The 12,912-nt window shown below is 26.1% G+C and overlaps 1 protein-coding gene across 1 annotated transcript; it reads left to right on the top strand.

Annotated features, from left to right (window-relative positions):
- The first annotated feature begins 833 nt into the window (after positions 1-833).
- Positions 834-12,912, top strand: LOC111624197 (condensin-2 complex subunit G2-like). Its single transcript, XM_023367006.1, has 6 exons — positions 834-1,141; positions 3,298-3,462; positions 8,547-8,661; positions 10,631-10,788; positions 12,647-12,784; positions 12,901-12,912. Exons 1-6 carry the CDS (start codon positions 1,058-1,060, stop codon positions 12,910-12,912), a joined length of 672 nt encoding a protein of 223 aa, XP_023222774.1. The 5' UTR covers positions 834-1,057.

Here is a 12,912-nt window from a genome sequence, read left to right on the forward strand (position 1 = left end):
GCCTCCGTAATGGGGATCCAACACTTACATCACCACCATAACTAAGCCACAGATTAAGTGCTAACAATTACACATTCTCACATCAAATTTTTCTGCTGATATTTTGCCAAAACGTTTTTGAACTCACATAACTTGCAGTGCATTCTGGTCGCAAATATTGATAACATCGTTTCTCCATTTTCGGGGAAACACGGTAGTTGGAACTCCATTGAATGATTTTTTAAACTCTTTCCGCCCTGTGGGCACTAAGAGGGCCTCATTTTTAGCAAGCCCAGTATGGGGTGGTCGGGTGATGAGGGACGGGGCCCTACATATCCGGACGGACCACCCCCAAAAATTTTTGGGGATTTTTCCACCCGTCTGGATTCGTTCACGGGTCCCCAGAGCGGCAGGCTGTCACCTTGACTACTCGGCCACCTGGCCTTCCGTTGAATGATTATGATGAACACAAGTGTTATTATGGCGACTAAATGATACGTGATTGTGAAAGTATCATTAATATCAAAAGTTTTGTTTAAAATATATAATATTTTGCCATCTCATAAAAAATTTATTTTATTGCAAAATTCCGAATTAAACTTTAGTACAATGAGCTGTACTAAAGTTTAATTCGGAATTTAGTACAATACTTAACTCCCTCCCACGTTAGAAATCATTAGAATTAATAAAATCAATTACTGTATTATTATTATTCTAAATCAAAATTTAAACAAAGTAAATTAATATCATAAATGTAAATATATTTATTATAATCGATTTAATTTTAGGATTTTATACATATTATTTTCAATCATAAAAAAAATTCATAATATGTAGATGGCGCCATATTTCCAAATTTGAAATATGGAAGAAGCGCGTTATTTCGAACTCCAGTAAAGACGTTAGAGAACTTGTAACTTAAAAGATATACTTTAGGCGATTATTTATCACATTAAATTAAATATAGTCGATATAAATGCAAGAAACACATGTATTATAATGAGTGAAGTTTATTTTTGATTTGAACAGTGTTAAAAATTTTATGTTATAGTAGTTAAGATATTTATGTTGCAGTAAAATGTCGGTTAGTCCCAGATCAAACTTCTTGCGAGTGGCAGGGAGAGATGATGCCGATTTCTTATTGGAATTAATGGAACAACATGTACGTAACGATTTCATGTTTGTTGTGTATAAATCAATGCATTGATCAATAGAGAAATTTATTTATATATAAAGAATTAAGTTTATTTAACTTAATTCTGCATATTTAAATTATCTCAATATTATTCATCTTTATTTATTTTCTTTACAAGAATTTATTTATAATAATAATAACAACTGTACAACACATCACTTCTGGTTGCAAGCTCTTGGCACAGACAGATTATTTGTATAGACATAATCAAGTAACAAATATAATACACCAGGAACTGGTAAAGAAACACAAATTATTAGACATCCACGAACCATACTACAAATACATTCCACAGACAGTATTGGAAAACAACACACACACAATGTACTTTGACAGAGCCATAATCACAGAAAATAATTTACCACAACAGACTGGATATCACACTCATTGACAAATATAATAAAATCACATACATTATAGACATATTCATTCCAAACACTCACAATATACAAAATACATGCACTGAACTCATTCAGGATATAAGGCATCTGTGGAGGATGGATAGGGTGCTTATTGTACCTGTCGTTCTCTCCTGTACAGGTGTCATACCACACAGACTACACAAAAGCCTGAAAACATTATAATTGAATAGAAACATGTACATCACACTACAGAAGGCCACTGTATTGAATACATGTCATATTGTGAGGAAATTCCTTAATACAGACACTGACACACTTATTTAATTTTTGTCTTGTTTTGGTTGCTATACCTTGACTCTGGTCCAGCATAGTATACAGCTAGAGGTGCCAACTGAGTATAACTCACTAAACTCAACATAATAATAATATGAAATATAATGATTTTCCATAATTTATGCTATGATTGATTATTTTTTAAAAATAGTTACAAATTAATATTTTATTGAAAATTTATTTTCATGAGATGACAAAGAAACGTATTTGATACTCAATACAGTTTGATATCTTGTATCTCATCATAAAAGTATATTTTTATCTAGCGAGCAGTCAAACTTTCTATTATCTTAAATTAATACTGATATAATTTAGTTAAATTTTTCAGTAAGTGAATATTTGCTCTGATGAGTGAATAAACATGGTACACCAAAGGTAATTCTACATTTTGTTAATCAATGAAAAATATATATATTTCAACAGATGTCAGAGTGGCAAATTTTATAGTCGGTTCTCATAAACTTGCTATATATCAGAAACTAATTATTACTATCATATGGGATAATACTTTTCAAAAGAACTGTCATTTTTATTTAAATTTAATCAAAAAAGGATAGATTGGTATATTCAAGTATAGAATAAAACATTTTGTAGCACATTTTATTTTACTTCACTATTACTCTGTTATAAACAAATTACTAGCAAGTTCTCACAAATTTAGTTAGGGACAAAAAGATAAAGAATTATACATAAATAACTAGATATATCATTGAATTTAAATAATTACTTATTTGAACTTTGCTTTCTTTCATGTAAACAGTATTTTTAAGGATGAATTTTCTCAAATTTAATACTGATTGCTATAACTGTTTATTTTTGTTATAATATGTCAGAAAACTTGATTTTTATATAGACATGTATTTGTGTACAGTTTAATAATTTCTTTTATATTCACAAAATATACAAGAATACACAAAACACACAAGTATGTCAGTTACTCTATGTTAATAAGTATGTTAGTCTAATTAAAAACATTTATGTTTTTAATTAGAATTATCTATGAAGATAAATCATTAAAATATATCATTATCAAAAACTTAGTACAGAATGAATACGAATTTTGCTTTTTATCTACAATTAATTTTTCCAAAGAATTAAGTCTGCATATGAATTTCAAATTATGATACTACCTACATATACAAATACGAAATAGATTAAGATTTAGTTTTGAATTTTATTTTGTTAAAGTTGCATATTTATGCAGATTTTTTAAATATAATGTTAACTGATACATAATGTTTCACAATTTGATATAATATACTTGTACAGGTTTACATATTATAGAATATTTGTTTTTTGTCTATTAAATCTAAATAATAAAGTACTACAATACTGATTTATCTTCAGTATATTATAATAATAATAATGTATGTAGAAATGTACATTAAATTAATTAGAATATTAATTGGTATGTATTTTTTCTTTTAGAATTCAAAAACTTCATATTTTAATATTGAAGAAATTTTACCATCTTTGAATAAAGCACAGTTACAAGAAGTATTTCAGACTGTCTATTGTATCTGTGAAAAACATATTGTAAATGCTTTGGCAGCTGGTGAAAATAATGATGAACAAGCTCTTTGTTCTGAAGAGGTAATATATTCATTATTACATCAATTAGTCAAAATATTATTTTAATGTACAGTCGACCCCCTATAACACTGTTGATTTTTCCGTTTTATATGAATTCCGTGTTGTACGAGTCATTTAGATTTTACAAATACGTGAGCCGTTCACAGCATTTGTACACGTAGCCTGGCACACGTATTTGTAAAATCTAAGTGACTGGTACAACACGGAATTCATATAAAACAGAAAAGTCAACAGTGTTATAAGAGGGTCGACTGTAATGTATATATCATTTTATTATTTATTTTAATTCTTTGAAACAAAATACACAGGAATGTCTATTATCTTTATGTTAGAGTATATGCCAATTGTTAATTTAACATAAATGATAGAATAAATCTTCAAAAAACTTTTAAAATCCAACAGTACAGTGGGTGATCAGTTAATGACCACTTTCACAAAAGATTTTTATGTTTGGACAAAGAACACCTCACAGAACAAACACAAGAAGAAGTAATGTAAAATAATGAATACTGATTGGTCTTCCCTTGTCTTCAGGCAAAAAAATTCAAAACTTTTTGGAGTGCGGGAGATGTTGACATCAACACTCAACCCAGTATATACTGATCAGATAGTATTCCTCCAAACTTTGAAACTCTCCCTTGTAATTCCAGTCTTTTATTTTTCTGACAGAAACAATTTTTTTTATAGTATTTGCGAGACTGTCAGGCGGGCACTCATTAACTTTTACTCAACGTAAAACTTAATGAGTGCCCGCCCGACAGTTAAGTTTTTATTTTCGAAAGGTGAGAGTATAATAACAAAGGTAGAGAGTGGGCAGATGTCTGATGTTGCTGGGCAGTATGGCTTGAACACCTACAGTAGGCCGCAGTTCAATCTAAGATAGATACAGTATAATTAAGAAGATTCAAGCAGCTAAAGGAGTAACAAAAATCACATCTGAGAAATAAAGAACATTGAAGAACTCATAATGATATCTGAAACGGATCTGACGATAGAAGAACACCAAGAACTCTTGAATAAAGAACACCAATAAACTCGGCGAGATATGTTTTCTTCTGAAAAAAAGAGAATTAATGCCAATATCTGCTATTAAAGATGTTTTGAAGAAGTGGGATGATGTCAGAACCACGGTCTTAGAATTGTTCTCTACATCAAAATACAGTCATACCCCGACTTACGCTACCCCGACTTACGCGAATCCGGAGTTATGCGATTTTCAAATCTCGTCGATTCGTTTTTTGTTTCAGCGCCACGCAACTCTTGATTATTCACTCCCCCCACACTATTGTTCAGCTTAATGTTCGGACGTGTGGCGCGGAATCGACACATGGCTACAATTGATTTTGTGTAATTTATTTCTGTTTGTTATATCTACGGAGACTCGAGAGACTCTATATGGTAATTTCTTGTAACCGTGAACGAACCAAAAGGCGAGATAAGATTAACGAGAACATTTATTAGCTTACATACATCCGACTTGGATTTTACACAAAAGGCATCTGCAATCGTGAACAATTGACGAAAAAAGTATACATTTATCAGATAATAAACAAAGACTCATTTTGTAAACAATTTACCTTTTGTATATACAACTGACAAGATTACCTTTCAAATTATAAACAGACTCGATCCCAAGCGGTCTTTTGATCGTCGGACATACAAAAGAAATGAACAGATGGCGCCTAACTTAAGCGCGGTTTACAATAACGAATATGATTAATCTTAACACTCTACTATGTCATCCAAACGAAGTAGAACTGATTCTTCTGCATCAAACAAGAAAAGAAAAACTTTATCTTTGGAATGTAAAGTTAACATTATTAAAGACTTCGATACAAAAATGAAAATTTGTGAATTGGCAAAGAAGTTTGATCTACCGGAATCGACGGTCAGAACAATTATAAAAGGTAAAGAAAAAATTCTCTAAGCTGTAAAAAATGCTCAATCTTTAAATTCAAGCATCATTCGTAAACGTCACGGTATTATCGCTGAGATGGAAACAATGTTAAAATTATGTTGTGATAATCAAGTAAATGTGAAAAATTGTATAATAATATAATTTGTTATACATATGTATTATCTAAGATTTTATTAAACATTTTTTTTCTAAATTATTGCTTTCTTTAGTCTACGGTCCGAATTAAAAATAATTTGTATGTATTTATATGGAAAATTATACCCTGACTTACGCGAATTCGACTTACGCGGTTATCGCTCGGTCCCACCTATCGTGTAAGTCCGGGGTATGACTGTACACTCCTGTATACACAAACATTAGATAAGGCTCAGTAGAGTTAACCTAGCACTACTGTAGTGAGACCAAATTGCTATGTGGTGTAGCTATAGACTGGTCTTGCTAGAGAACAGGAAATCTACCTAGGATTTTTCCTACACACAGCCTAACATTTTTAGCTTTTTGAAAATCATTTTTAGATTAAGTTTATATAGGATATTTGAATATGTATTGAATTAAACTGTAATTCTTTTTATGAATTGAAATACATTTAATTTATGTAAGTGTTATTTATTTGCTGTGTTTGATCCATTTTTCTAAAAATATAATTTCAATTAAACATTATATTTAAAACTATAAATAATAATGGTTACAATTTTCGTTATTACTCAGGATATATTTTCTTCATAATTGAAGCTTAGACTATTTACAAAAATATAACATTTTCGAGTCTATCTTTTAATCCTTTTTATGCAACCACAGAAGTAACAGTTAACATGGTTTTGAAGAATATACTTCTTAAACAAAGGTAAAAAATAGGTAAAAAATTCACAATGTTAAAAACGATCAAGTGTAAGTCTTTTATTATAGGATCTGACACTTTTACATTAAAAACACGAAGAATTCTTCTCACCATACTGTTGTTGTTCATTTTATTGGATTGGTTCAGTATGGTGAGAAGAATTTTTTGTGTTTTTAATGTAAAAGTGTCAGATCCTATAATAAAAGACTTACACTTGATCGTTTTTAACATTGTGAATTTTTTACCTATTTTTTACCTTTGTTTAAGAAGTATATTCTTCAAAACCATGTTAACTGTTACTTCTGTGGTTGTATAAAAAGGATTAAAAGATAGACTCGAAAATGTTATATTTTTGTAAATAGTCTAAACTTCAACTATAAATAATAACATTGGACTTTTTTTATTTGAAGTGAATATTTAATTTATTTTCTGACATATAACAAATTTTACCATTGTTTCAAGAGACAAAGATGAAATATTTGTCTTGAAAATCATTAAAATTATCATTATTACATCTTTCATCGTATTAGATCAGAAAATTGGTCATATTTTAGATTACAAGACATCTTATATTAATATTGAAATTTAAAAAAGTTTTCTGAATTTTTTATTACTTGATGAATATTAAATTGGAAATCTTAAAACAAAGTAACACTGTACAGTTTAAATAGTAAAATGCAGTTAAGATTAAATATTTTTTAGATTCTTCACATTCATTATTAGATCAAACATCTAACAATAAATGGATTCAAACAGAATATGTTTTATGCTCAATTTACGGAATGATGATAAATTATTGGAATTTCTGTATCCTATAATTTTTCAACAAGAAACAACAAAATTTAAATTTATTTGGCAATGCTATACATAATTTGATGTCTTACTTTAAAATGGCAATTGTTCAAGAGCAAATAATGTGTATACTTTGATTTTTCACAACATATCATCATTACAGAACTCAGTATGAAAGAGATCTACCTTCAGATAATGCTGTTTGATGTTGTTTAAAACAATTTCAAGATGCTGGTAGTATTTGGTATCAAAAAGAAGTGGGAAGACTGAGCAGTTTTCAGAAAGATGATCAAATCCAGAAAACTTTTTTTTTTTATTTTTTGAGCTAACAAAAATCAACTAGATGAATTTCTTTGCAGTTAGATATATACCACAAATGATTGTTTGGAGGCTTGTTCATAACTGCCTTTGCTCCTATGCCTACAGACTACAGATTTTGCAGGATTCACAGCTGGATGATAAACCCATTGTTTTCAATTTTCTCAAGACATTTTGTCAAAAATCAAAGTTGATGAAAGTTACCTTTGGAGATAGAGATTGTGTTGAAGCAATGTTTTACATATCAGAGAAGGGTAAACTGTCATAACTGCAGAATATGGGAATCTGAAAGAGAAATTGAACGAGATTGTCAGAAAGTGAAGGATTGTTTGAAAGTCAAGACTAGTGCTGTCTTCTATGATCTATTATACATGAAAAAATAATTCCATATACTATGAAGTCTTGGAATTGTAATTACATTAATTCCTGAATTTTAAAGTAAATATGTTTCAATATGTACAAAACTCTATTGCACATCTCCATGAAGTAACATTATTTCTGAACAAAAATTTTCTTTAATATTTGATCAATCAAAGAGTATGTGTTGGCTCTTACAGTCATCAAATTTAATATTAGCTGATTTTGTTATACTTTGTAAAAGATCAAGTTCATGGAATTTACAAAATGTATCTTTCATTATTACTATACTTTTAAATTTACATTGAGTGAACTAAAGGAAATGAGTAATATTGATAGTTATGAAAGTTGAACACCATATTGCAAAATGAGTATTAATTTGTGTTTTAGTTTGTGTATTGCATTAAGTTGAGTATTATTGTAGTTTAAATTATATCATATCATAAAGAAAAACCTTAACTTTCATAAATCTGCACAAAGTTAATGAATTGACAAACATTTTTGGCCTGTTTTATAGGCCAGCATCAGATCAAAAGAATAACATAAAGTCTATATACTATTTTAGAATGTACAGATGTTTCATAATGTATTTTACAAATTCAAAAATTGAAAGTTACATTTTAATTTTTTTACAGAACTTTTTGTAAATATCTGTAAAATTTTGAATTTTTTTCATAATAAATTTTCTAATTAATCATTTCCAGTTTTCATAAAATTGTGATTTACAGTTATGGAGGAAAACAGGAGTTATAAGATATTTTTTGAAGTTTTCTTATTATTTTAAGTTTTATATAAATGTTAGACCTGTTTAATAATGAAAATTGTTAATTTAATTAAGATATAAAATGTTCTATGTTCTAGGAGTCTGAAAAAGCAAAAAAAGTTATTGACACTGTTGTAAGTTTGGCAAAGATGGTTATTGTATTAGAATTACATATTCCAGAACAGTTGATTCAATGTGTAGTACTTCTTCATGGTATGTATTTTTATTTCTCTTTTTAACTAAGACTTATTTTCTAATTATGAAAACTAATTAATTACAAAACAATAATTAAATTCAATTTTAAACATAAAATTATACACATTAGATTTTTAAGAAATTTTGTTTTTATACATTTTAATACACTATAAGTTTCAAAATTAAGTAATTGAATACAATAGATAGAAATAATAAATTTTAATAAGTTTTTGATATTTATCATAATATCATAATAGCTGAGATTCATATTTATCATAGATAGCTGAGATTCTATCATAATAGAATCTCAGCTATCTAGCTATATTAATTAGAAAGTAGATAAATTCAGACGTTGGAAATATGTGCTTTAAAGCAGAAAAATTAAATCAAGAAAGTGATCATTAAAATATGATGCAATAATGAAAGGTTTTACTACATATGTGTACATCTTATAAAATCTCACAATATGAATAGCATTGTGTTTAACTGTAAGATTTTTAATTAATTTGAAAATTTTTAAAAAAAATTTTACAATTTACATTCTATACAGTAAATGCATTTCTTAAAAAAATTAGTGATAAAAATGAAGCACTAAAAAACCTTTCCTTATTATCAACTATGTCATTGAACATATTATAGATATTAGTATTTTCATATGCTTTGATTTTTAATTTGATGCAGTTTTGAATATAGTAGAATTCATTTATTGTAATCACTTTAACATAATGGTGATAATAATAACTGACATATTTGTTTTTTCACTTAATATTGTCAGACTGTAGTTAATGGAAATTTTAGTTTTATTGAATTCAACATTAAAAAGAATATATTAAAACAATTCAAAACTTAAACATTTATTAATTATAATTATCATTAATTAATAGTAATCCATCCAAGTACAATTGAAATAATAAATGAAATAAATTGAAATAATAAATAAAGGTACAATTGAAATAATAATAAATGCAATTGAAAATAAATTCATACAATTGAAATAATAAATGCCAGCACCTTACTGCAAGTAGATAACAATTAATGTTTAAAGTACTGATTAAGACTGAAAATGATTTTATGTTATCATTCTTTATGTTGAGGCTGACAACATGAAAAGACAGTGTAAAAATGCCTACTTATCTTAATTTAATAATAAGTATAACCAGAATTCTGATTACAATAATAAGCAAGGCTTTATAAATGTATTTAATTTATATCTTTTAAATTCATACAAATCATTCAGTAGACAGAACACTTCTGTCTACTGAATGATTTGTATGTTTGAACAGTGAAGCCATCTACAACCTTATTACTCATATTTGAAGTTCAAAGTGTCCACTACCGGTGCGTTTACCTTAGTATTATTGTTAATTTTTATAAAAGTCAAAAACATAAATGTGATAAAAATGTATTGTTCATGGCAGATGCCAATGAATAAGTAATTTCACATACTATTTGATACAGTGATGTCATTCTTTGACATTCAGCATTTGATGATGATTTATCAATAAGAATAATTAAACAAATGACATTGCAAAAGATTATTTAGGAAAATATTATTTTGGGAAAAAAGTGTTTGGAGAAAAATATATGGTAGAAAATTATCTGCAATAATTAATTATTGATTTTTTGAGAATTAAATATTTGTTTTTTTAGCTTAATTTAATTTAGTGAATTAGTTTTTTTAATTTATTGGAATTTTTCAAATAATTTACATTTGAATCTTAGTCTTTTCCTTTACAGGTATTTATTAAATGCTGAGAAAAAATATTTAAAATCTATTCAAAATTTCTTTTTTAACTAATAAAAGCAGTATTATTTATACTTTAAAACAAATTTTTATCATAATGTATATAATATAGAGTGAATATATTCTGTTCTATGTTTGTCTTATTTTTATGTATAAGGTTTTTTTGTAAATTATAATTTATTTTCTGTAATTGATATTGATTTTGTTATTAATAATACTTTTGTGCATACTTTTTGTTTTAAGGAATATTACCAGGTTTTTCAGATAATCATGATCAGATAAAGAACAAAATATCACAGTTATGTGAATTATGGTTTACTAAAAATCTTGAAGAAAAGGAAATTATTTACAGCAATTCTATTGTATATTTATTACAGAGGAGCTTAAGATCTAAAGCATTGGTAAATATATACTTATTATAAAAATTTTCTGTGATTGAAACTAGCAGTATTTAACTGGAACATTGCAAATCAAATCTAACCCATGAAGATTATTTTTGCTCTTAGAGATGTATTTCACAATAAGTGTAAATTTACATGAGCAAAAACTTTAGATAAATGTTTCAAAAATGTATTAATCATAATACTTTTTTGAAACCAGAAATTATTAATAAAATGAAAATAAATATAGAACATTATTAGGAATATAATTTGCTTTCTATAAAACATTTAATACACTAATCTACTATCTGTTGCATTAAAAAATATATATTGAATCTAATTATTAAAATAGTTGGACAGCATTGATTTAGATTTGAAGTTATTCCTATTATTCCTACTAATATTTTTTCTATAATTTGTTGATAAAAGTTATGGCTTATAATAGTTTATGAATAAAATAAATTTTGTATATAGATAAAACCAAACTTGAAAAAATCAAACTTTAAATTAATACAAAAAATTTAGTTTTAAAATTAAGAAATTTTGTTAGTTCTAATATAAATTAATAACTAATAAATGTTTTCCTCATATAAAGAAAAATCATTTATAATGAAATTCATATTCTTGTTATAATATTTTTTATATGTTGAACTTTATTAATATATTACACAATTATATTGTTCATTCATTATGTAATATTTTGCGTAAACTTTATTTTATAAAAAGGAAATATGTTTTGGACTATTTGCTCCCCTTCAGTCCTTATTATACAATTTGATGAAATTACAGAATAAATTATGATTAAATTAATAACTATTTATTATCCTACATACATGTAAAACCCACAAAAAATTAAATTACCTGAAATGATATTTAATAGTGACTTCTGGAGTAACCAAATATTTTAGAAACAAAGTGGATAAAACAAGTAAAACTAAAATAAATTTTAAAAATATATTAACATTAAATAATAAAATAACTATAAAATAGCCAGGAATGCATTTCTTTTTTTTTTGACATAAAGTCTACATTACCCATCAAAAGTATTCCAGTATGATGTAGTTCTCCATAGCAATTTTGTGCTTGTTTCCAAACAAACTAAATTTTTATCAGTATCATTTATATAATACAATCAGAATTTTTATAAATTTTTTATACAACAATGAGTTTAAGGGAAGATCATACTACATCAAAAAGAAATCTATTACTGTTCATTACTAATTTATTATTTTTAAGATTGAACAAAATTTAAACTAATATTACTTCTTATTATAGCTCTACATTATTAACATTTTAGTCTCAGTTTTTTTATATAAATAATAAAATGTTTATCCTTTAAACTAATTATTTCATTAAATTTTAGTGTTTAATGTTTGTTATTGAACATAGCAGCAATTTATAATGCATGCTTATATAAATTTTTTAAATGTAATATTTAGTTAATTAATTTAAAATCTAAATTATTATTTAAAAAACTTATTTAAAATTTATAAAATTCATTATACAGTGAAACCTGTTAATGTGATCACTGAAGGGACCAGCTCAAAGTGGTCATCTTACACAGTTGGTCACATTAGCAGGTATAGAATATTTTATAAACATAAAATATATAAATTTATATCAGTACACTAAATATTTTATAAGTCAATTTTAATTAGAACTAGTTTTAACAACAAATGAATTTATAAATTTATGATTTTAAAAATGTAGAATGTAAAGAATTTTTAGTTAAAAAAAAGTGTTTGCTTGAATCGTTCTTAAAATATGTTTAATACAAATAGTTTAATTGAACATTATTTTTTATACATTTAAATAATACTAATTTACAAATTACTTTATAGTTTTTGTCAACAATAATAATAATTTTTAATGAATATAGAAACATGATGTAAAACGAGTATGGAATATGAAAGAAGGTTTAATTGATATTTTTGATAAAGAAGATGAAAATAAAGAAACTATATTATCATGTTTAGAAAAATGTGCTATATCACAAATGTATTTGAATGTAGAAGAGGTATTTATAAAATTTTTAAATATTTTTAATAAAATCTTTGTTTGTTACTCAGTTAAAATTTATTTTTAATTGAGTAATTAAGTTATTTATTAATTTTTATTATTTTGAATATTTAGACAAATAATTAA

Source organism: Centruroides sculpturatus, unplaced genomic scaffold (assembly GCF_000671375.1).
Source record: "Centruroides sculpturatus isolate CEXI.00-Female unplaced genomic scaffold, Cexi_2.0 scaffold70, whole genome shotgun sequence".
NCBI classification, from domain to species: domain Eukaryota; kingdom Metazoa; phylum Arthropoda; class Arachnida; order Scorpiones; family Buthidae; genus Centruroides; species Centruroides sculpturatus.